General features: G+C 40.6%; 2 protein-coding genes across 2 annotated transcripts; both read left to right on the top strand.

The window, feature by feature from the left end:
- The first annotated feature begins 1,615 nt into the window (after window positions 1-1,615).
- LOC121933912 (vomeronasal type-2 receptor 26-like) lies at window positions 1,616-12,266 on the top strand. The gene is made up of 7 exons (XM_042473897.1): window positions 1,616-1,654; window positions 2,688-2,863; window positions 4,746-5,037; window positions 6,769-7,638; window positions 8,795-9,022; window positions 9,948-10,062; window positions 11,353-12,266. Exons 1-7 carry the CDS (start codon window positions 1,616-1,618, stop codon window positions 12,264-12,266), a joined length of 2,634 nt encoding a protein of 877 aa, XP_042329831.1.
- A 1,313-nt stretch (window positions 12,267-13,579) lies between these two features.
- Window positions 13,580-21,251, top strand: LOC121933911 (vomeronasal type-2 receptor 26-like). The gene is made up of 6 exons (XM_042473896.1): window positions 13,580-13,788; window positions 15,007-15,298; window positions 16,577-17,446; window positions 17,697-17,924; window positions 18,900-19,026; window positions 20,341-21,251. Exons 1-6 carry the CDS (start codon window positions 13,580-13,582, stop codon window positions 21,249-21,251), a joined length of 2,637 nt encoding a protein of 878 aa, XP_042329830.1.
- The last annotated feature ends 3,409 nt before the right edge of the window (window positions 21,252-24,660 follow it).

Raw genomic sequence — 24,660 nt, 5'->3', positions numbered from 1 at the left:
CAGTCTGCCAAATAGCCTAGACCACATATAGAGCTTGATAGGTCATAATTGGCCCTTTGAATTGTATCTAGAAACAAACTGGAAGCCAGTGAAGCTGTTTCAAAAGGAGCCTTGTGTGGTCTCTGTAACCTGCCCCAGTTAACAGTCTGGCAACAACTCTTTGGACCAGCTGAAGTTTCTGACCAGTCTTCAAAGGCAGCCCCAAGCAGAACATGTTACAGTAGTCGAAGGCATGTACCACTATGGCTACATCCAGGATGTCAAGGAATGGGTGCAGTTGGAGAACAAGTTTCGGAGCACAAGCTTTTGAGAACTTTTTCTGGTTGCTTCTAGACAGAAATTCCTTAATAAAGCAGAAAGCCATCCTGGCATCCAGCAATTATTTATGAAATTCTCCCCTCTTTGTTGTTTGTAGCAACTTACTTGCTTTAGGTTTGCTTCAGCCTTTATTCAAAGCTGCTGAAATGGTGTTTTCTTGAATTGATTGAAACTGCTTTGGACCAGGCTGATCTGAAAAAGCCCAAGTGAGGCAAGATTGACTGGGGGGCCATTTAGACTACCTTTTGTACTGAATTGTAACCTGGATTAAAAGTGGGAAGTTCCCACGGGCACCAGTTTAAACACATCAGAACTAGGGTCTTACACACTCGATCCTGGGCAAATCCCCCTTAGAGCGATTTCCCCCAAAGTTGATTATTTACCGTTTCTTTTTGGAAAATCCATTTCTTCCCTGCTGCTGGCAAATGTTAACTTGGTCCCAGTCATGATCGGGTCAAGTTCAGGGGAGGGATTTAGGTCAGTGGGTGGGAAGTGAGAGGAACATGCCTCCCCTCTCACACCGGTCTCTTGACGTGTGGCATTTTTAAAAATTTCTGTATGTGTGACAGAATGTGCAAATGCTTGTGGAAGATAATTCACAGGGAAGGATAGATGGCATTTTGGGGTGGAAAATGGAGGCAGGGCAAGGAGATCCAAAGAGGAGGGAAGGATAGATGGCATTTTGGGGTGGAAAACGGAGGCAGGGCAAGGAGATGCAAAGAGGAGGGAAGGACAGATGGCATTTTGGGGTGGAAAACAGAGGCACAGCAAGAGGACTGGGAGTCACGCTCTCTCAGCCTCAGGGGAAGGAAACGGCAAATCTCCTCGGGACCAATCTTGCCAAGAGAACCCCAGGATAGGGTTGCCATAATATGAAATGACCCAAAGGCACAACACACACATACACACACACACACACACACACTCCTGGAGGTTTTTAAATTTGACAAGTTGACAGAATATGCAAACATTGCTGCTACATTTTTTTTAAAAAGGAGTGGGGAAAACACTCATGCCTTTGGCAAATGGCTGCATGACATGTCATGGAAGTGAATTTGACTGACAACAAGGAGGCTCCATCTTGAAGTGCTCCTTCTGTCAATGTGAACATCAGCGGGGTAAATTGCACCCGAGACATTAGGTTGGGGCAAAGGTTAATAAGAACATTCAGTACCGGCTTAGCGAATCTGGACCAGATCTACCCAGGGCAAATACGACAGTGAGAATGGGGCCTGGAGTTGCTTACAAAAAATAGGGAGAAAATCTCAGATCACACACCCTGCTTCTATGTAGTGTCATGTCCCAGAATAAGGTGGGCATGTCAAAACAGCACAAGGTAAGGTTTAGCTCAGAGTAGGGAAGTTTGCAATGTGACATGACAGCCACCTTTTTAATCTGAAATATGGCATGCCACATGGCTATTATCTGCTGCTACAAATCTTGTCCATGAATGGAAAGGTGCAAATTGTGAGAAGAGATTCCACCTACACCTTAGGAAGAATTTCCTGATAGTAAGAGCTGTTAAATATTGGAATGAATTGTGTTGGAAGTGGAAGTGGAAGCCTGTAAAAATAAAGTCTGGATGGATATCTCTTAGGAGTTCCTTACTTATATACTCTTGCATGGCTGGAGTGGGATGTGGCATTAGATGGCCCTTGGGATCCACTTTGACTCTTTTTTTTTTAATGAAATGAAAAACTACTACACATATTATTTTATTTTGCCCAACATGAAAATGTTCTCAGCATCTATGGGATCTTTTTCCTCTTATTCTTTCTCCATAACATGAACCTATTCTGAAAGTCACTCTCAGTACTCAACACATGTACATTCACAGGACCACTGGTCAGGAGTTCTTGGGTTGGATCCAGATGCAATGAAAGAATGTCCCAACAATTTCATTGGCCTAGTTGCAATCTGACTAAGTCTGGATCCATCCTACAGATGGGATACAATTGTATATGTTTTCTTTAATCTGGCTGCTAGCTGAGAAGACTAGCAAGGTAATTATCATAATCATTGATTTGGAGTAATTGTAGCCCAAGGTGATCAAGAAGCCAATAACACAAATGACTTTACCACCAAGGATTCTTGACTCATCATGCTTACCTATAAAGAGTCACTTCAAAACAGGTGGGTTGATAGAGTTCTTGTGGATTCCCTGAAGTCATTTATGCAAAGAATGTTGAGAAGCATGACTGAAGTATGGGCCAGTGTTAAATTCATTTGACCATTAGAGCTTTACCAGGTGATTGAAAACGCAGTTATTCCATGCACCTGTCATAATGATTGCATACAGGTGTGTCTGTGGCCCAGGTTTGCTTTTAGTCAGGCAGCTGTCATGGCTTCTGCTCCTTTTACTGCTGCAGCTGCTTCCTAATACCAGCAAAAGTATAAACCCTGAGTGTGATTGGAAGACAAAAGTTGAAGATATCTTACCTGTAATTCACGAAGATATTGCAATTGGCAACTTTGTGTCTTTTGTTATTTTGGCATTGCAAGAAATTTTATTTAACAAATTTCCAGATGAGGAAATAAGTGCCTAGTAAGTAACTGTTTCATTATACAGAAAAGTCATTGGTGTAATTAACAACTTTGATTGAATGTTGTGTTGTGTCCCTGTGACAGAGTTGCTAGTCAGATCTGTTTCCTGGCAGCCAATCTCAGTTCACTCTGACTATGAAAAGGGGCTGTAGAGGGAAATGGAATATATAAAAAAGCCAGTGTGTGTAAGTTAGTTGTGGGGAGCAGGAGAGAGAAAGAGGTAAGGGGTTTCAGTATAGATCAGATAAAAATTCTGATGGGAGTGGGAGTTCATTTCAGTTAATCCAGAGCAGGTGATGATTCAGTTAATTTAGTCAGGTCTGTGTGGTCTTCTTAATGAGACTGAGAGACCAGAATTGTTTGTTAACTGCCCTCAAGTTGATCCTGTCCCATGGTAACCCTTTGGATGAGACATCTCCAAGACTCCCTGTCTTCCACTTAGATCCTTAAATTCATTCCCATGAATTCCTTTATAGAGTCCATCTATCTAGCATGTGGTCTTCCTCTCTTTTTACAACCCTCCACATTTCCAAGCACTATTGTCTTTTCCAATGGCCTTCAAGGATATTTCTGGCTTGATCTGCTCTATGACCCATTTATCTGCATTTTTTGTTGTCCATGGGATCTTCAGTACTCTTTGCCAGCACCACATCTTGAATGACATGATTTTCCTCCTATCTGCTTTCCTCACTGTCCAGCTCTCACATTCATACATGTTAAGAGAGAAAATAGTGGTTTTTGTGATTCTAATTTTTTTGCTCAGTTGTGTAACTTTACATTTTAGAGATTAGAGTACAGAGAATCAAAATGGCTGCAATTGTTACGATAATTTAACCACACTAAGTTGGAAGTAGCCTACCATCATTGAACTGATTTGGGGAAGACACTTGGTACCCAGGCTCCTATATACTTAGGGAGAATGTCAAAAGGATAAAAGCAGGGTAAGTGTTAGCGACAAGGGGCCTTATGTGGATAAGAAATAAAACTAACCCCGGGCCTATGAGGAAAGTCCCATCACAATGCCTTCCAGTCATTTCTGCCCTCTAGTGACCCTGTGTGTATTGTGTGCTGTCACATCATTTCCAACTTGTGGTGATCCTATGGTTTATCATGGGATTTTCTCGGCAAGATTTGTTCAGAGGCATTTTGCCATTGTCTTTCTCTGAGGCTGAGAGAGTGTGATTTGTCCAAGACCAACCAGGGAGTTTCATGGCTTAGCTGGGATTTGAACCCTGGGTCGAGTCGTAGTCCAACCTTCAAACCAGTACACTATACTGATTCTCAAGGTGACCCTAAGATGACCCTATCACAGGCTTTTCTAGGCAAGATTTCTTCAGAGGAGGTTTGCCTTTTGCCTAAAGGTGAGACTGTGACTTGCCCAAGGTCACCCAATAGACTTCCATGTCTGAATAGAGATTCAAATCCGGGTCCCAAGAATTCTAGTCCAGTGCTTAAACCACTACAACATTCTGGCTGTCATGTATGCTTCTGTAAACAGAGAGGAGTTTCTTCACCTTTTTAAAACACCTGTAACTAAGCTTCTGGTGGATATTTTGATTTTTGAAACTTATTGGTGTCTGCATACAATCCATCCCAAGCAGTATGTGGAAAGGTCAGATATGGTGAGCATTGTAGTTCATCAGAATTGGTAACTTAAGTAAGTTAAAGAGAAAACTTCAAGGGTTGGATATTTGTGTGTACATAAAGACATTGAAAGGGATGACAATTATGTCAGTCATAACTTGCTAAGTCTACTAATGTCATTCAGTCTCCATTAAGTATGACTGTCTTTGAATCCAGTTGAAAGTCATATATGTGCACATTAATCCAGGTGGTGCAAGTCTGTTCCCAAACATTCAGACTGTGTGAACATCTCATTGCAGCATTGTGCCTAAATTTATCCAGCAGTATTTTGCATTTGAATTTGCTCTTAATGAAATAAACAAAAATATGTATCTATTATCCAATGCCACATTGGGTGGACTGACAGCTCAAAAGGCTTACAATGAAATGGGAACATGTTCTGGGACTATGGGCCTCCTTTTCATGGGAGATGGGAATCCTCCCAACTATCTCTGCAACAGGAAGTACAAGCTGATGGCCATCATTGGTGGGCTCTCCTCCCACAATTCCAAGCAAATGCCTCACATCTTGAATATCTATAAGATGGCACAGGTATGTTTCTTCAACTCCAACCTCTGTTATTGGTCAGAGTGAAAACCTTCACTCACTTATCTCAGAAAAAATATCTTGGATTGGATGAGGGAAAACAAATTGAAGTTGAATCCAGACAAAACAGAGGTACTTACGGCATCGTCTCTGAACCCAGGCATCGGGATACAACCTCCAGTCCTAGAAGGGGTCACACTCTCCTCAAAGTACTGTGTTCGCAGTCTGAGGGTGCTCCTAGATTCGTAGCTTCACATGGCAAGTCAGGTGAATGCGACGGTCAGGAGTGCCTGTTATCAGCTCTGGCTGATACGCCAGCTGCGCCCTTTCCTGGAAGTCAGGGACCATGAGACTGTAGTACATGCACTAGTAATCTCACACCTTGATTTCTGCAATGCACTCTACATGGGGCTACCCTCGTGCTTGGTCCGGAAACTTCAATTAGTTCAGAACATGCCAGCCAGACTGGTCTCTGGTACATCCAGAAGAGACCATATAACACCGATCCTAAGATCACTTCACTGGCTGCCCATCAGTTTCCGGGCCCAGTACGAGGTGTTGGTTATTACCTTTAAAACCCTAAATGGCTTGGGTCCAACCTATCTTCGGGACCGTCTCCTTCCATATAATCTTCCCTGCACACTTAGATCCTCAGGGGAAAATCTGTTACAGCCTTGTAAAACAAGGCTGTCTGCGACCTCCCAGAGGACCTTCTCAGCTGTTGCTCCCAGACTGTGGAATGGCCTGCTGGATGAGATCTGTCATATTACCACTATAAACAGCTTTAAAAAAGCTATAAAGACAGATCTCTTTTGGCAGGCCTTTCCTGAATAGTCCCCTGGCCATCAGAAGGAAAATCAAATGCCAACCTCTGACTTCACCACAGTTTATTGAATTGTTTTTAAAAGTATGTTTTAAATTTCACATTGTTTAATTATTTAAGGGGGGGGGTTTGGGCTTGGGGCTGTATATTTTAACCTTGTAAGCCGCCCCATTGCACTGTGTAGAGAGGTGGAATATAAATAAATTTTATTATATTATTATTATTTATTATTATTATTATTATTATTATATTTTAACACAGATTGAAATAAATTTCCCTACCAGGCAGACAGGTTTGAGCCATTTTTGACTTGCATTACAATGAGACAGGGAAATGAGAGACCTTTTGTAATGTAGAAAGAAAAGTTTTCTTTTCCTTCTAGTTGTGACATCTTTATACCAAGTTGATTCCACAGGGTTGATGAGAACTAAAGTGAGGACAAAACTTTTATTTGGTAAATTAAAGCCTGCAAACAACCCGGAGACAGTGAAATGTTGTTGCAATTGAAACTGTTCATGCCATGATATCTCTACTTAATTTCTGGAGCCAAAATGTTGTAGAATACTGTACTATGGTCTCTTACACAAATCATATAGTTAGCCCTAAGCAATTCCTGTCTCTCCTAGAATGTAGTGCTGGATGGCTAATCTTATCAGTAACATTTCTTGCACATCAAAGCCATTACATCTACTTCTGCTTTGACAGATATTTTAGGAGAGCAGCGTCATTAAACCATAGAATCATACATTCTGAAGGTATCTCATGGGCCACTGAGCCCAACCATATGCTCAGTGCAGAAACTCCAGCTTAAACATCCCCAGATATTAGCAGTCTAGACTCTTTACAAATAATTTATATTGCAGAAAAATGAGGTTTTATGTTGACCCTAAAAAGAAAATTGTCTTTCTCCTTAGTTCAGTTATGATTCATTTGACCCTGCATTAAAAGATAAAGCTCAGTTTCCTTCTGTTTACCGAATGATTCCAAATGAAAGTATTCAACATTTTGCGATTCTAAAACTGCTGAAGCATTTTGGATGGACCTGGATTGGCCTCATTGTTTCAAATGATGACAATGGAGAAATGTTATTGAGAACTTTGATTCCTCAGCTACTCCAGAGTAGCATTTGTTTAGCTTTCAAGGAAATTATTCCAACAATGAAACAGCACTGGGAAGGATATATAGAAGACAAAATACCTTACAATTATAAATTATCAAGAATGCATTTGATTCTTTCATCAGCTGATACAGATGTGATTCTTGTTCATGGGGATTCTCGATCTATGGAGGGCTTGCGGGTGATTCTATATTTCAATGAGTTTGTTGAAATGAAGCCAACAGAGAAGATTTGGATCATCACAGCTCAGTGGGATTTTGCATCCACAATCTTAAACAAATTTTTCACCCCCAGATCCTTCAATGGCACCCTGTCCTTTGCACTGCCCACAAAAGAGGTAGAAGGCTATCTAGAATATCTAAACACAATAAATCCAAGGGAAAATTATGTTGCAACTATCCTTTGGGCCAATGCCTTTCTATGCTCATTTCCCCAATATAGCACTAATATCCACAGTCTCAATGCAACCAACTGTACTGGGGAGGAGAAACTGAACAGCCTACCAGAATCTGTCTTTGAAATGAGAATGACTGGTCAGAGTTACAGTATCTACAATGCTGTTTATGCCATCGCACATGCTCTTCATGCCATGCTTTCTTCAAGATCAAAGCATGAAGCATGGGGTGATAGAAGGACACAGGATTGTCAGAAAATCCAGCCCTGGCAGGTAGGAAGAGTCTCTTGACCTTCATTAATTCTCTTTTGCCTAATGTTGTAACAATCCCACCTATTTGCAATGGCATCACTAAGTGGAGGGTGCAGCCCTAGGAGGAAAGGGTGACACTCTGCTCCTCAAACATCTGCCTTGGGGCAGAAACAGGCTTTGCTATTATCCCGAGTCCCTTTAAAATGCTAAAGAGATGATGGAAGTGGGGCTCCTGTTCTTAATTTTAACATTTTAACATTTTGGGAAAAAAATTCAAAAATTTCTTTAAAGACATCACATTTTACCAAATTTTCCCTTCAACCACATGAAGCTATGTACATATACAGTGGTACCTCGGGATACGAAATGCGCGGGTTACGAAATTTCCGGGATACGAAAAAGTTGGATTGGCAAAAACTGTTTCGGGTTACGAAATATTTTTCGGGTTACGAAATTCATTTCGGCGCGAAATTCAAATGCTATAGGCTTCCAGCGCTAACGGAAAGCTATTTCGGGTTACAAAATTTTCGCGTTACGAAGGGAATGGCGGAACGAATTAATTTCGTATCCCGAGGTACCACTGTATATGTAAATGCATTTACGCTGTGCACATGCTATTGTAGTTTAAAAGTATAATTTTAATTCTGCTGGTTGTTTATCTCATAGCTATTATAATCACATTTGGTAATATACAGGAATTATGGTTAATGAGTAACATTAGTACAAAAAGCATTACTAAGGATTCTGTATGGTATAGTATGGAAAGAGATCAATGGGGATGTGTGACACCAAACCTAGTGATGCCATTGCCTTTCTGTATGGTTACAAAAAAGCCCACCTGCCTCTGATGCCTGAGTGCTGGAACAAGATCTTCCTTGGCAACTAGGAGATTGGAGAATCAACCTTCCTACAGATCTTCTCAGCTCAAGTATTTCCAATGGACTGTTTTCTCTAGATGGGGATACCTAGAGCTTTCAGACCCCTTTCTCTGCTCTATTCACCTTCCTGGTATTTGTGCAAGATGTTAGGAATTTTCTTCTATACAAGGAAACTTCACCATTGTGTGCATGACATTGCCAGGGAGATAAGGCACATGGTACACAAATTGTACAGAAATAAAAGCGACCCCTTTCTCTACCTTTGTTCTGAATTGGCTTTTCATCTAACTCCCTTCTAGCTTCATCCCTTTCTGAAACACATTCGTTTCAACAATAGTGCTGGAGAGGAAATATTTTTTGATGAGAATGGGGAGCTGGAAACTGGATATGATATCATCAACACAGTCACCTTCCCCAATCGATCCATGCATAGAGTTCATATTGGAAGATCTGACCCACAGGCTCCTTACGGGAAAGACTTCATTATCTATCAAAACTCAATTTTGTGGAACCACAATTTTATTCAGGTATGATTAGCTACTGTTTTCCTGATTTGTCAGGGACATTCCTATTGTTGGACAGATGAATGAGAATCCACAGATGGAGTAATTTAAATCATTAAATTGTTCAATAGTGGCAAAATAGTAGCCACATTTAAATTATTCTATACTAGCAAATTTATCTCAAGCTGAGATATTCCAGTTGTTGGCTCCCTTGTCCACTTTCTCTTATGGTAACCCTATCAGTAGGAGATCTCCAAGAGCCCTGATCATCTGTGGTCATCAGTTGCTCAGGTCTTGGAATCTCAGAGCTCTGGTTTCCTTGATTGATTGAATCAAACTATATTATAGTCTTAATCTTTCTACTGTCTTTCATTTTAGTGAGCATTACAATTTTCTTGACCCCTTCTGCCCCCAAAGAGTCAGGTTGTCCTACAGAAAATTCAAAATTCAGAAGCCTGATGGGGTTAATTTGCTCTAGTGTCAGGATGAAGGAACATCCTTGTGGAAATCGAAGGCTTTCATGGCCAACATCCATAGTTTTTTTGTGGGTTTTTTGGGCTATGTGGCCATGTTCCAGAACAGTTTCTTCCTGACGTTTTGCCGGCATCTGTGGCTGGCATCTTCAGAGATTCTCTCTTCATTCTCTGAAGATGCCAGCGAAACGTCAGGAAGAAACTGTTCTGGAACATGGCCACATAGCCCAAAAAACCCACAAAAAACTTGTGGAAATCATTTTTTGTTGAGCTTTCAGAGCAGCAAATTCTTAGAGGAAGAGATTAGTGAAAAATTCATGAGGTAGGAAAGATGTTTCAGCAGATGAGATGCAAAGTGAAAAATCCTAAAAGTTAAGTATGTTATCTTTTGCAATATTATCAAATTCAGCAGAATAGAGGTAAGAGAAAAATAGGTGGCCTCCCCCTAAACACATGTTTCCTCCATTTATTTATAGATGCCTCCCAGATCCAGATGCCAACCTGGGCAGAGCAAGACCATGCATGAGGGGAGAGAGATCTGTTGTTATAACTGTCCACAGTGTCCTGAAGGAATGGTTTCAAATCAGACAGGTAAGTTTTAGAAAGCCCCCTGAAAAGGAGAGAACATTTGACATACTTGTGAAAGAAATAATTTTGTTTTAAACAAAACAAACAAGCTTCATTTATATACCACTTCATACCACCTAAGCAGTGTCTAAGCAGTTTACAACTGTAAGCTAATTTGCCCTCAACAATCTGGGTACTCATTTTAGCAACATTGGAAGGATGCAAGCCTGAGTCAAGCTTGGGCCCTTTTTCTGGTCTTGAACTCTGAACCTTATGATTTTGAGTGAGTGGTTGCAGTACAGGCATTTAACCACTGTGTCACCAGGGGTCTTCTTTTGAACTTTTTTCTTTGATGAGGAGGGCTGGAAGCATTACATTTGATGTATTGATATTAGTTGAAGCTTTTACTGGAAACACTGAAGATAATAATAAATAAGAATAAAAGCTTTATTTTTGCTCTGCTTCTCTATCAGAGACAATTGAGGTGGCTTACAATTAAAACAAGAACATACATACCCCATATCCCCAACATTCCCTCCCTGTATAGTGGTTTGAGTGTTGGACTGTGACCAGGATTCACTTCCCAGTTTGATCGTGGAAACCCACTGGGTGACCTTGGTGAAATCAGGTGCTCTCAATAGCAAGCACATTTCTATACCACTTATAAGTAAACTAGCACTCCCTAAGTAATTTACAATGGGTAAGCCAATTGCCCTCAACAAGCTGCGCACTCATTTCAGCAACCTACGCAAGGTTGAAAGGATGAGTCGACCTTGGAGCCCTCCAGGATTGAATTTACAATGTTGTGGCTGCAGTACTGGCATTTAACCACTGTGCCACCAGGGCTCTCAGCCTCAGGCAACCTCCTCTGACCAGTCTTGCCAAGAAAATCCAATGATAGGTTCTCCTTAGGGTCACTATAAGTCAGAAGCGACTTGAAGTCACACAACAACAACAATAACAAACAGCAGAACGTCATCCCATCCACCCAGGCTTTGAGCAGAAAGAAAAATTGGGAGAAGCCAGAACTTGCCTGGGTCACCTTCCTGATATATGCTTGATGTCATGCTAATAAAAGAATCATCATGTCCTGCTCCACAGTTGTGATGCCCACCACAACATCAATGAATATGATTGGATTCACTTTGGAACGCAAACAATTTGAAGTGCACTTCAAGAATCGTGTGTATGAAATGATTTTCTTGAATGTTTGATGCATCATTCCATGCCAGAATATTGCCAATTCCTGACTCATATTAATGCAGGGTGATGGGTTTTTTATTATTTAAATAATGCTATGATTGCTTCTTCCAGATGCAGAAAAGTGCAATAAGTGCCCAGATGATCAGCATCCAAACAAGAATCGAGATCAGTGCATCCCCAAATATGTAAACTACCTGTCAATTGAAGAACCTTTGGGAATGGTTTTGGTTTCGCTGGTTCTTTCCTTTTCCTTGATGACACTTGTGATGATGTGGATCTTCTTTCAGCACAAGAACACTCCTATCATTAAAGCCAATAACTGGACTATTACCTGTATCCTCCTCTTTTCTTTGCTTCTTTGCTTTCTTTGCTCTTTCCTCTTCATTGGCAAGCCTGGGGTTATGTCTTGCATTCTACGACAAACATTGTTTGCCATTGTTTTTTCTATTGCTGTTTCTTCAGTTTTGGCCAAAACCCTTACAGTGGTTCTGGCCTTCATGGCTACCAAACCAGGAAACAGGATGAGAAAATGGTTAGGAAAGCATTTGGCAGTCTCAGTCATTATTCTTGCAACTCTGACTCAAACTGCCATTTGTGTCATATGGCTGGTCATCTCTCCTCCATTCCCAGAATGGGACATGCAGTCCCAAGTGAATCATATCATAGTGCAATGCAATGAAGGCTCAGATATGATGTTCTACATTGTGCTCAGCTACATGGGACTTCTGGCCTTCATCAGCTTGACTGTTGCTTTCTTTGCCAGGAAGTTGCCTGATACTTTTAATGAAGCCAAGCTGATCACCTTCAGCATGCTGGTCTTTTGCAGTGTTTGGGTGTCTTTTGTCCCCACTTACCTGAGCACCAAAGGGAAATATATGGTGGCTGTGGAGATCTTCTCCATCTTGGCCTCTAGTTCTGGATTGCTGGGTTTCATTTTTCTGCCTAAGCTCTATATTATTTTACTGAGACCTGAGCTCAATACCAGGGACCAACTGGTGAGGAACAAGAATCCTGCTACTTACTGATTTCCTCCATCTTTCACTTCCCTTCTCTAGTGTCTCTCTTTCTGTTAAATATTATGCCCATGTAGAGCAAGATATTTACAATGGATTCAAACTATATTTGGAATTAAAAATGCTGACATAAAAGCACTGAGATTAGGCCTTTAGGAGATTCGGGGGGCAAGCAAATGGCTCTTTTATGCCACCACCTGGGTGGCTTTGGGGTGCAGTATTTTGACGCCGCACACGTGGAAGCCACCCTGGCTGTTTACACATGGGCAGCTTCATGGTGCTCCAGCAGTGTGGCATTTACATGCCTCATGCCACCAAAGCATCATGAAGCTGGCTTTGGGCTTCAGTTGGGATGGAAAAGCTGGCTTTTTGCCACTCCATTTTTTTGGATCCAGGCACAATCATAATCAGAAGAGCAAAAACAAATGGAAAGCAAAGAGTACTCAATTGGTCATAACTGATTTCCTATTAATTTCAATGGGTCTGCTCTAAGAAGTTTATCACACTGGAGGCCTCCCATGCAAAAATGGGATTTAAAGTGAAAAAGCCCCAGAAAATTATCAGATGACATCTGGTTTAACTCAGCATTAACCTGGACAGAAAGTTGAAAAGACATGGAAAATCATGATTGATTTTCAGGTGATGTCACTGTTCAGGTACATTAATGTGATATGAACCCGGCTATAAAGTTGACAAAATGTGATTATTTTTACTTCGGGAAAATCCCCAAAGTAAAAAGAATTGAATTTTATAGCTGGTTTAATGTTGCGTTAAGCCTGATGTGTCTGAAAAGCAATAACACTTTTATGTGTCATCTTAGGGTTTATTTGGGGAGGGGGATTAAATCCTATTTCTGCATGGGATGCCTCTCATGTGATAAATTCCTAGGTCTGATTGAGTCTAGATCCAAGCCAATGATGTGATATTATTGTACATGTTTTCTTTAATGTGGCTGTTAGCTGAGAAGACTGGCAAGGTAATTATCATAATCATGGACTTGGAGTAATTGTAGCCCAAGCCTATCAAGAAGTCAAGGAACAGATGTGTCAGCCACCAAGGATCCTGTTGTCAACATGCTTATCTATAAAGAGTAATTCCAAAATAATGGGTTCCAGAGAGTTCTTGGAGGTTTATTGGAATTAGGGAGGACTTTATGAAACTGGTGTCTGAGAGGCACGACTAGAATCTGGGCAAGTGTTAAATTTACTTGACTGTTACAGCTTCTCCAGGTAACTGAAAACTTAGACTGTTGGTATTCCATGCACCTGTCCTAATGATTGTATACAGGTGTGTCTGGGTCCCAGTTTTGCTCTTAAGTCAGGGAGATGTCACTGCTTCTGGTCCTTTTCCTGCTGCAGCTGCCTCCAAATGCCAGCAAGAATGTCAACTCTGGGTGTGACTGGAAGACCAAGGTTGAAAATATCTTTCCTGTAATTCAAAAGGATATCGTCATTGGTGACTTTGTCTCTTTTGTTATGTCTGCATTACAAGAGATTTCCTTTGACAGACTTCCACATAAGGCGATAAGTGCCTTGTAAGTAATTATTTGATTATCCAGAAGGGCCCTTGGTCTAATTCATAACTGTGATTGAATGTTGTGTTGGTGTGTGCTTTCAAATAATTTCCAAACTATGTTGGCACCAATAGTGGCAGCAAAAATATCATGGGGTTTTCTTGGCAAGATTTCTTCCAAAGTCATTTTTCTATTAAAAGAAGAGATAAATGACTAGATTCAGGGTGGGAAGAGAAAGGAAAAAAATGTTTTGAAGCAAAGTCAATAACCTTTATTAGATATGGGTTCAGAGTGGCTTTCAGAGAGAGTGAGAGTGAGAGTAAGTATGGGCATTTCAATTAAGAGGAAAATCTAATCTAATATATATTAGACACACACTTTAAAGGGACAATACACCCTATTTAAGGAAGACTTTAAAGGTTGGTTCGACATAGAATCATAGAATCATAGAGTTGGAAGAAACCCCAAGGGCCATCCAGTCCACCCCCCTGCCATGCAGGAAATCACAATCAAAGCATACCCGACAGATGGCCATCTAGCCACTCCTTAAAGACTACCAAAGAAGGAGACTCCACTACAGTCTGAAGGAATGTGTTCCACTGTCGAACAGCCCTTACTGTCAGGAAGTTCCTCCAAATGTTGAGGTGGAATCTCTTTTCCTGTAGCTTGCATCTATTGCTCTGGGTCCTGTTCTCTGGAGCAGCAGAAAACAAGTCAGCTCCCTCCTCAGAATGAGATCCCTTCAAGTATTTAAACAGGGCTGTCATATCACCTCTTAACCTCTCTTCTCCAGGCGAAACATCCCCAGCTCCTTGAGTCTTTCCTCATAGGGCATGGTTTCCAGACACTTCACCATTTCAGTCGCCCTTCTTTGGACACGCTCCAGTTTCTCAATGTCCTTTTTGAATTGTGGTGCCCAGAACTGGACACAATATTCCAGGTGGGGCCTGACCAGAGCAGAATAGAGTGGCACTATTACTTCTCTTGATCTAGATGCTATACTTTTATTGATGCAGCCTAAAATTGCATTGGCCTTTTTAGCTGCTGCATCACACTGTTGACTAATGTTCAACTTGTGGTCTACTTGGACATATCTAAAGGCCCTTGAAAACAGTGACATTTCTATGATTTATGACATGCTAAATCCACTAATTTCAGTCAGTCTCTTTTAACTATGACTGTGTGAATCCAATTCAGTGTCAAATAGGTACATTAGACTGTTTGAACATCTCATTCCAGCATTGTGCCGAAAAAAGTCCAGCAGTATTTTGCATTTGAATTTGCCCTTAAGGAGATAAATGAAAACACTCACCTATTATCCAATGCCACATTGGGTCAACGGATGGTTCAAAAGACTTACAATGAAATGGGAACATGTTCTGGGACTATGAGTCTCCTTTTCACAGGAGATGGGAATCCTCCAAACTATCTCTGCAAGAGGAAGTACAAGCTAATGGCCATCATTGGAGGGCTCTCCTCTCACAATTCTAGGCAGATGCCTCACATCTTGAATATCTATAAGATGGCCCAGGTATGTTTCCTCAGCAGAATATTGTAACATAATTTAATGTTATTCCTGGCACACAGGAAGTGACAAAATCCTTCAAATTAATTTTTTTTACAATCAAAGATATAATGCTGGAGTCTTCATCTTGGGGTTGTATCTTTAATCTTCTCTGCTAACCTGGATTTTGCCACATGAAGAGTTAGCCTTTCTTGCCACAATGACTCCTCTGATTCTATACAACGAAGACACAGCACAGGGATTAATCTCTCAGGTTCCGCTGGCTGTTTTCAGTGAAGAACTACTTTAATCAGAATAATTCAGATTGAACAATTGAAAATAGTTGTCCCTGTCAAGCAGACAGATCTGAACCATTTCCAGCTTACATTACAAATGGAAAGGGGGAAATTGTGATGGAAAATTTGTGGAAGAAAAGCTTTCTTTTCTTTTTGTTTGCCTCATCTCCATCCCTGCCTCTCACAGGTGTGATGGGAACAGAAATGAGGACAAAATTGCTTGTTGGTAAATTAAGGCCAACAAACAACCCTGAGAGAGATATATGTCTTTGTAAGTAAAATAGTTCACACTATGACTGCTCTTCTTCAAATTCCTGGACCCATAATGTTTCAGAGAATTCTCCTGTGGTATCTTGGATATAAATGATGATCATACAGGGTTATAAAACCAGAAAAAACCAGAATGCTCCCATCATTATTGTGTGATCACACAAAGATTTGCACACAACATTGCATTCATACAGTACTTCTCCCGTGAACAATCATTAATCATCCTGTAATATCTTACAAAGCCGTGAATGGCCTGACAATAATGCTTTATTCATGCTACTGTGAATGTGTGGAAGCTAATAATGATATAATTGCACTATTGTGTAAACTCTCATCATTGGTTTTGATATGAGCTAAAGTTGTGGAATGTGGAAGCTCTATTGTATCATTATTGGTCCCTCATTATAGCATGATTGCAAAACTGTGTGGGAAAATATGTTCTCATAGTGCATCTGTCCCATTCATTGCCAATAATGGGATAATTGTGGGAAGGTTCTGGAATTAACCCTAGTGTGATAATCTCCTATAGTTAGGCCCATCAGTCCCAAAAATGAAGTGCTAGATGATTGTTACTCCCAGTTGTTACTGAGTCCAGCCCCCTGTTCATGACAGAATCTCTAGGTAAAACATCCACAGAAGGTATCAGTCCAGCATCTTTTTGAATAATTTATACTGAGGAAGGTTTAGAGATTGTTGTTGTTATAAGCTCTAAAAAGAAAAAAAAGGTCTTTCTCCTTAGCTCACTTATGGCTCCTTTGAACTTGCATTGAAAGATAAAGTTCAGTTCCCTTCTGTCTACCGAATGCTCCCAAATGAAAATGTTCAATACATTGCAATTGTTAAGCTGCTGAAGCACTTTGCATGGACCTGGATTGGCCTCATTGTTTCCGATGATGACAATGGGGAGGTTCTATTGAGGACACTCATTCCTCAGCTACTCAAAAGCAGCATTTGTTTTGCCTACAAAGAAATTATTCCAAAAGTGAAAGAGAACTGGATAAGATTAATGGAAGAAACAGGGAAAATCCATAATAAAGTGTCAAGAATACATTTCGTTCTTTCATCTATTGATACCAATGTGATTCTTGTTCATGGAGACTCATCATCTATGGAAGTCTTGCAACTGATCCTAGATTTCAAAGAATTTGATGAAATGAAGCCAACAGAGAAGGTTTGGATCATGACAACTCAGTGGGATTTTACCTCTACATTATTCAGTGAATCTTTCACCCCCAAAACCTTTAACGGCACTCTGTCCTTTGCATTGCCTACAAAAGAGATCGAAGGCTATGTACAGTATCTGACCACAATAAATCCAACTGAAAGTAATGATTATGTTGCAGGTATCCTTTGGGCCAGTGCTTTTGAGTGTTCATTCCCCCAATATAATTTGTATAAACACTATACAACCAACTGTACTGGGGAAGAGAGCTTGAGCAGCCTGCCTAAATCTCTCTTTGAAATGAGAATGTCTGATCAGAGTTACAGTATCTACAATGCTGTTTATGTTATAGTACATGCACTTCATGCCATGTTTTCTTCAAGTTCAAAGCATAAAGCATGGAGAGATGGCAGGACATGGAACTTTAAGAAAGTCCACCCCTGGCAGGTAGGAAGAGTCTCTTGTCCCTTTCAAATGTCATTTCACATTGTAATGATTTCCACTGATATGTTTGGTTACAAATAGGGGGGGAAAGGTAGAAATTTTCATCTGTACAGTGAAGGTGCATCTTACACAATTAAGCAGCAGGGAATTCTGCATGATGTTCCCAAGTAAACAAGGCATGAAGCCCACTAACTGCATGGAGCACTTTCACAGCCCTTGCTTTAAAATGGTTTTCTTTCCAATTCTCTTCTAGCTTCATTCTTTCCTGAAACGCATCCGTTTCAACAATAGTGCTGGAGAGGAAATATTTTTTGATGAGAATGGGGAACTGGCAATTGGATATGATATAATCAATACAGTCACCTTCCCCAATCGGTCCATGAAGAGAGTCCGCATTGGATGGACTGACCCTCGAGCTCCGGAAGGGAGAGACTTCATTATTCAGCAAAACTCCATTTTGTGGAACCAGAATTTTATTGAGGTATGAGTAGCTACTATTTCCCTGATATTGCCAGAGATTGTTTAAGTGCAAGGGATTCCTGTTGAACAGAGTCTTCAGAATTCATCATTGAGACTACAATCAAATTGTTCTTTAAGGCAAAACTATGCTCAAAATGATTGGAAATGAAATTCCTACCTATCCCTTTTGCTGCTGTTAGCTGCCCTCGAGTCAGTTCCAACTCATGGCGACCCCATGGATGAAATATCTCCAGGAATCCCTGTCTTTCACTGCCTTGCCCAGATCCTGCAAGCCCTTGCCCATAACCCCCTGATTGAGTCTATCCATCTGGTTTGTGGTCTTACCCTCTTTTTTCTACCTTCTACCTTTCCTAGCATTATTGTTTTTTCTAGTGATCTGTGCCTTGTCGCGATGTGGCCAAAGTATCATAGTCTCAACTTGATCATCTTTTCTTCCAATGTAGTTAGTAGTAAAATAAACTTATCCCCATGAATGCAGGGATATATACAGGAAGCCCAAAATGGGAATCCTTTTTTTGTTGTTGACCATCGTATCACCTGTGTCTTATGGTGATCCTATCTCCCCCCCCCCCAAGAACCCTGATTGTCATTTGTTGTTGACTACTCAAGCCTTTCAAACTCAGGGTTCCTTGACTGAGTCCATCTACATGTATTTTATTGGGGTTGTTTTGAAGTTGTGTTATGAAAAGTTCCAAATGGGCCTTTAAGATTAATTTACTCCTCTGTCAATGTGGAGAAAAGTCCTTATGGGAACTATTTCTTATCCGGAGCAGCATATTCTCAGACGAACGGATGAGTGAAAAATTCATGAGGTAGATAAGATGTTTCACCAAACAAGGTGGAAAATGAAGGATTCTCAGAGTTTGTTGTTTGTTGTTAATATGCAGTTTTGCAATGTGATGCAATTCAATAGAACATGGAGAGGAGAAAAATAGGTGGCCTCCTGTACTTACATTTGTTTCTGTTATTTTTCTAGAAGCCTCCCAAATCCAGATGTGTTGATGGCTGCCATCCTGGACAGAGCAAGGCAATGCGTGAGGGGAAAGAGATTTGTTGTTATGACTGTCCACAGTGTCCTGAAGGAATGATTTCAAAGCAGACAGGTAAGTTGAGAAAGCACCCTGGCAGAGTGAAAACATTCAACATGTTTGTGAAATAAATAATTTTATTTTGAACTTTTGTTCTTGATTATGAGAACTGAAATTACTAATGACTAATATTAAAGTATTAATATTAATTATAAATTGTACTGCAAGTTATTGAACTGAAGATATAGATATATACATAAACATATGGGAATGATATGATGGTTATTACTAGTTTTGGCTAAGGAATGGGATGTGAAGGTAGATGATTTATTAACCTCATTCGTAATTGATACTTCCTTGAATGTAACAATAAATGTCTCTGGGGGAAAAGTAGATTTTTAAAACTCAACAAAATTGTTTGCCTTAAATATTGTTTGGACTAAATGTGTTGTTGGTATTTATTTAAAATGTGTGTTCACATCATGGAGGGATCAAGACATTCAGTAAATGACTGTGACATACCTTTGTTCCAACATGTAAGCCTATAAGAACTTGTCAAGAATAAGACATGCTTAGAGGACCTGTCACCACTCTCATCCTTCAGGTTTTGTTCTTGCCACTGTTCTTATTTGTTGAATAACGTAACACCTCATTGCTTCATGGTGAAATATTTTTTTCCATATATTCATAAGATACTAATAATTTTCATCTGTTCTACCCTGAAACTATTGGGTATTTGATTTATATTCAATTGCCAGAATCATGCAGGGTCACAATATGATCTGCCGCCAAATATTTAAAGGATGAAAACACAATGCCAATATAATGGTGAATTTCCTAAAACTCAGATATGGAATGTTGGTCATTAGCTGATAATTATTCAGTCCAGAGAAATTCAGAGAAGTTCCTTTCTTTAATGTAAGCCTCACAGCATCTTCTTTTAGGGATGCTGTAACACTGCTATGTATGTAAAGAGGTACTGGCCATTACCTTAACCCACTTGTCTAATTCCCATTCTGGCCAAGATAATGAGATCATTAAAGCAATGGGTCTGTTACACATGTGGTGGTTGTCACCTTTCCAAGGATCTTGTCCATATCCTTCAGCTGCACAAACGGATCTCTATTTTTACTGGACCAGTAAGCATCCAAGTTAAATAGAAATATATTATGAGAAGTGTGCCACCTAACTATACTAGACCAGTCATCATGTCCTGCTCCACAACTCAGATGCCCATCACTACATCAGTGAACTTGGTCGCAATCATTTTTGAATGTGTACAATATTAAGTGTACATCAAGGATTGTGCACGTGCAATGATTTTCATACCATATCAGCATTCTTGCTCAATAGGAAACAATATATTTAATGTTATCTTTGCTTCTTCAGATGCAGAAAAGTGCAACATGTGTGCAGATGATCAGCATCCAAACAAGAATCAAGATCAGTGCATTCCCAAATATGTAAACTACATGTCCTTTGAAGAGCCCTTGGGAATGGTTTTGGTTTCTTTGGTTATTCTCTTTTCCTTGCTGACCCTTCTGATGATGTGTATCTTCATTCAGTACAAGAATACTCCCATCATTAAAGCCAATAACTGGGCCATTACTTGTATCCTCCTCTTCTCTTTGCTCCTTTGCTTTCTCTGCTCTTTGCTTTTTATCGGCAAGCCTGGGATTGTGTCTTGTATTCTACGACAAACATTGTTTGCCATTGTTTTTTCTATAGCTGTTTCTTCAGTTTTAGCCAAAACTCTCACAGTGATTCTAGCCTTCATGGCCACCAAACCAGGAAACAGGATGAGAACATGCTTAGGAAAACATTTGGCAGTCTCTGTCATTATTCTTGCATCTCTTACTCAAACTCTCATTTGTGTTATGTGGCTGGCCCTCTCTCCCCCATTCCCAGAATGGGACATGCAATCCCATGTCGATCAGATCATAGTGCAATGCAACGAAGGCTCAGATGTGATGTTCTACATTGTCCTCAGCTACATGGGACTTCTGGCCTTTGTCAGTTTCACTGTTGCTTTCTTTGCCAGGAAGTTGCCTGATACATTTAATGAAGCCAAACTGATCACCTTCAGCATGTTGGTCTTTTGCAGTGTTTGGGTGTCTTTTGTCCCCACTTACCTGAGCACCAAAGGGAAATACATGGTGGCTGTGGAGATCTTCTCCATCTTGGCCTCTAGTTCTGGATTGCTGGGTTTCATTTTTCTTCCTAAGATCTACATTGTTTTATTGAGACCTGATCTGAATGCCAGAGACCAGTTGGTGAGGAAAAAAAATCCCAGTACTTAATGATGTCTGCCTCCTTTTTTCCTCCCCTTCTCTAGTGTCTCTCTTTCACTTATGTGCCTGAGTATATGGATAGCAACATGCTTATAAAGCATTTAGCAATTTGTTTTTATGTATTAAACTGAGAAATGATACGGTATGTTGTTATTGAATTTTCAAATTAGTTCATAATTGACCCTAGTAATAGAAAAGAGATCCACTGAGTTTTTCAAGCATGCAAAAAGAAAAAGTTATCTCAGAAGAAAACTATGGAAATTGTTAAATATGAAAGAGTTACAGGTTTAATTTAAATTGGTTTAATTCTGTGTTTTTAATGGAACTGTTATTTTGTGTTTGTAAAATCTTTTGTATCAAATACTTTTTAACTTTGCTTTGTTGTAATTTGTTTTAAACCATCTTGGGTTCTTTGAGAAACATGAGATATAAATAATATAAAACAAATAATAAATAAATAAATAAATTTTTATCCAGTTTATAGTTTATCCAGATTATGCTTACCAGGAATATAACTTTGTTGTGAAAAAGAAATGCACTTCTGTACCATGACAGACTACAATCTGGGAAAAAAAATGGAATCTGAATCCACAAGTTCGTTCTTTCTAGTATAGGGCCAGTACAGACTGATGCTGCACCTTTGAGCACCGAACTGGGGCCGCAGCAACCCCATGCCAGGGCCCCAATCTGGCATTTTTCTGCCCTCAAAAGAAGCAATGGTGGGAAAGGGGCTGCTTTTACTCTGTAACGCTGGCTTTTCGGCACACCTGTAGTGTGTGGTGCATGAATGCCATGCTGCCAGAGCACCACAATGCTGTCTGTTGTCTGGCTTGGGGACGGCATCAGGATGTGTGTCATCTAAACGCCATACTCCAAACCACTCCCAAGCTGGTGTATTGTGCTGGTGCGTTCAGGCTCGTAGTTTATCAAGTTTGTTAAGTCAATACAGCAAAGTGCTTGAACTGGGAAAATTCCATTACACAAATGAAATCAATAAGTTTTGTCTTCTTCAGTTGATCATGCACTGTCCTGGAAGTCAAACAACCAATCTCCAATCCTTACTAGAGAACTCATCCCCAATTTTTTTATACTGTAGGAAAGGAAGTATACCAAGTAACCTTCAGTGGGTCAGTTTGCTGTTTGGGAAGTATTTTTGTACCAAGATAAACAAGGAGCAGAGATGCAAACTTTATTTATTTTTGTTAGCAGTTATGAATTCATGTTAGGTTCCTCTTCAGTACATGTTAAGAACTGGTCTTGCTCTTACCATTTATAGTCAATAAAATGCAGTTCACAAAAGGAATGTGTCCTCATTTGTGATATTGGATTATCTTTTGATATTTGATTTTTGTAATCTGTTTTGCCATTTAGATCTCAATTTATCATGTACAGCCTCCTGGAAGATAAACAACTATTCTGCAATCCTTGCTAGAAAACCCATTCCCCATTTTCTTGGTGTCTTAGGAAGCAAAATAGTGTCTATGTGATACTACAAACCTGGAGATGCTTGGCAAATGATGCTCTAGGGGAGGGAACACATAGAGGCTAGAATTAGGCTTTCTTTGAGCAAGGCTCCAAGCTATGTAATGGGGGCAGAATTGGGAGTTATTTAAGGCTGAGCCACCCCCTTCACAACCTTCTTGGATCTTTGTTCTTCATCCAACCTTCCAACCCTAAAAACGGTGTGAGCTTTGCTGGTTGCCTTGGGGCCAAGTAGGCATTTATTCCCTTTACCTGGAGCTTTTTGCTTACCCAATACAGTATCTCAGGGACTGGATCAATTGGCATGGGGTTGTGTTGGTAAATAGGTTGCTATTGGCGGGGTGAATATAATGTTGTGAGGGGAGAATATAAGATGTCAGTTGGCACCGGACTATAAGATGTCCGTTGGCAACCTCTGGTGTGTGTGTGCAGGGGGTGAGGCCCACACTGGATGACACCACAGAGAGGGGAGACCCAGTCAGGCCCTCCACTCACTATGATCGGGTGCGCAGTTCTGTTGCCATGTGGCAATAAGTGTACACCAACACTGGCCTCCCTGGTCTGGCTGCCTACACTGAGGGAGCCAGGGTTGCAGGGGAGGGCAGTGGATGGATGCACACTTGCACACACACACACATCCACACTCCTGCATGCATCCCTTCTGCCCTGACCATCTTTGCTGAGGGAACCAGGGCAGGTGGAAGGAGGCAGTGGTGGAAGATACACATATACCGCTACTGGGCTCCCTGCCGCCCTGGCTGCCTTCATAGTGGAAACCAGGGCAGTGGGGAGGAAGGCAGAGGCAGTAATGCATGCTTGCTGCCCAGCTGCAGGGAAGCCCAAACAAGAAGCCTCTCTCTCTGTCCCTACTTCCCCTTCACTGCCTCGATTGCCTGGCTGCCATTTCCAGGTGTCTCTGGAAGATGGATGGCCATCCAGCCGGGGGACAAGTGAGTGAGGCAGCAGGGGGGAAGGAGGTGCTGCATCAGGTGACACTAACCCTACTGACGCCACTGCTTGGCACACTTTTGGTGAAGGGTTGGGCCCTGGAATCTCCCTTAGAGCTGACCTGAGGGTTTGATCTCTCTCATAAAGTTGTAAGAGTTTAAATGGAGTGGCCTGGGTTTGCTTTGCAGATATTGACCAGTCAGGGAGCAACCCATGGTACTGGATTGCCCTTGGGGTAAGGCGTTTTGCCCAAGGGAAAGTTGAGGAGGTGATTATCAATTATTAATGATAAAGCTTATGTTTATGTTTATTGGTAAAGCTACCAAAATGCTGGAATTTTTAACATGAAAAGGATAAAAAAACCAGACCTTGTTGTTTTATGGGGACAGTGATCATACATCCCCATAAAACAAAGATGCATCCAGGGTGTAGCTGGAGCAAAGAAGGTGTACAAGTTCTGTGATATAAAGAGGAAGTTTCTTTTTGTAAATCTCAACATAAAATAGCAGAAGAGTCATTCCATGAATAGTGTCTTGTGACACTATTGGAAACTAATGATGGGATGGATATCCTCCCTCCTGTCTTTCCAGATAGAGGTGGAAATATTTTTTTAAAAAAATAAAAATTGACATGGGTATGACCATTTCAATACTTCTCAAACATCTCTGTGGGGATTTTACTATCAAATGGGATGCACATGTTGCCCTTAGAAAATTACTAGAGTAGACTGCCAGGAACTTCAAAACCCGAACCTCAGATTTCCATTGGAATTCAATATAAGAAATCACACCAGGCATTATTTTACATTGCCCAACCTGAAAATGGTAACAACAACTGTTTTCTCTTTTTTTCCTCTATTCTTTTTCCACATTGTCCATCCATTCTGAAAGTGACCCTCAGCACCCAGCATGCATGCATTCATAATACCACAGGTCAAGTGTTCTTCGGCTGGATCTGGGAACAGTCAGAATTAGATGAGACCAATTGG

This window comes from Sceloporus undulatus, chromosome 6 (genome assembly GCF_019175285.1).
Source record: "Sceloporus undulatus isolate JIND9_A2432 ecotype Alabama chromosome 6, SceUnd_v1.1, whole genome shotgun sequence".
NCBI classification, from domain to species: domain Eukaryota; kingdom Metazoa; phylum Chordata; class Lepidosauria; order Squamata; family Phrynosomatidae; genus Sceloporus; species Sceloporus undulatus.
The sequence above is the reverse complement of the archived record's forward strand: the minus strand, read 5'-3'. Positions and strand labels throughout refer to the sequence as shown.

Coding starts and splice junctions, on each gene's coding strand:
- LOC121933912 (XM_042473897.1), top strand. CDS start 1,616: ATGTCCCAGAATAAGGTGGGCATGTCAAAACAGCACAAG. Junction 2,864..4,745: donor GATGAGGAAATAAGTGCCTA/GTAAGTAACTGT, acceptor ATCTCATTGCAG/CATTGTGCCTAAATTTATCC. Junction 5,038..6,768: donor ATATCTATAAGATGGCACAG/GTATGTTTCTTC, acceptor CTTTCTCCTTAG/TTCAGTTATGATTCATTTGA.
- LOC121933911 (XM_042473896.1), top strand. CDS start 13,580: ATGTCACTGCTTCTGGTCCTTTTCCTGCTGCAGCTGCCTCCAAATGCC. Junction 13,789..15,006: donor CATAAGGCGATAAGTGCCTT/GTAAGTAATTAT, acceptor ATCTCATTCCAG/CATTGTGCCGAAAAAAGTCC. Junction 17,447..17,696: donor AGAAAGTCCACCCCTGGCAG/GTAGGAAGAGTC, acceptor ATTCTCTTCTAG/CTTCATTCTTTCCTGAAACG.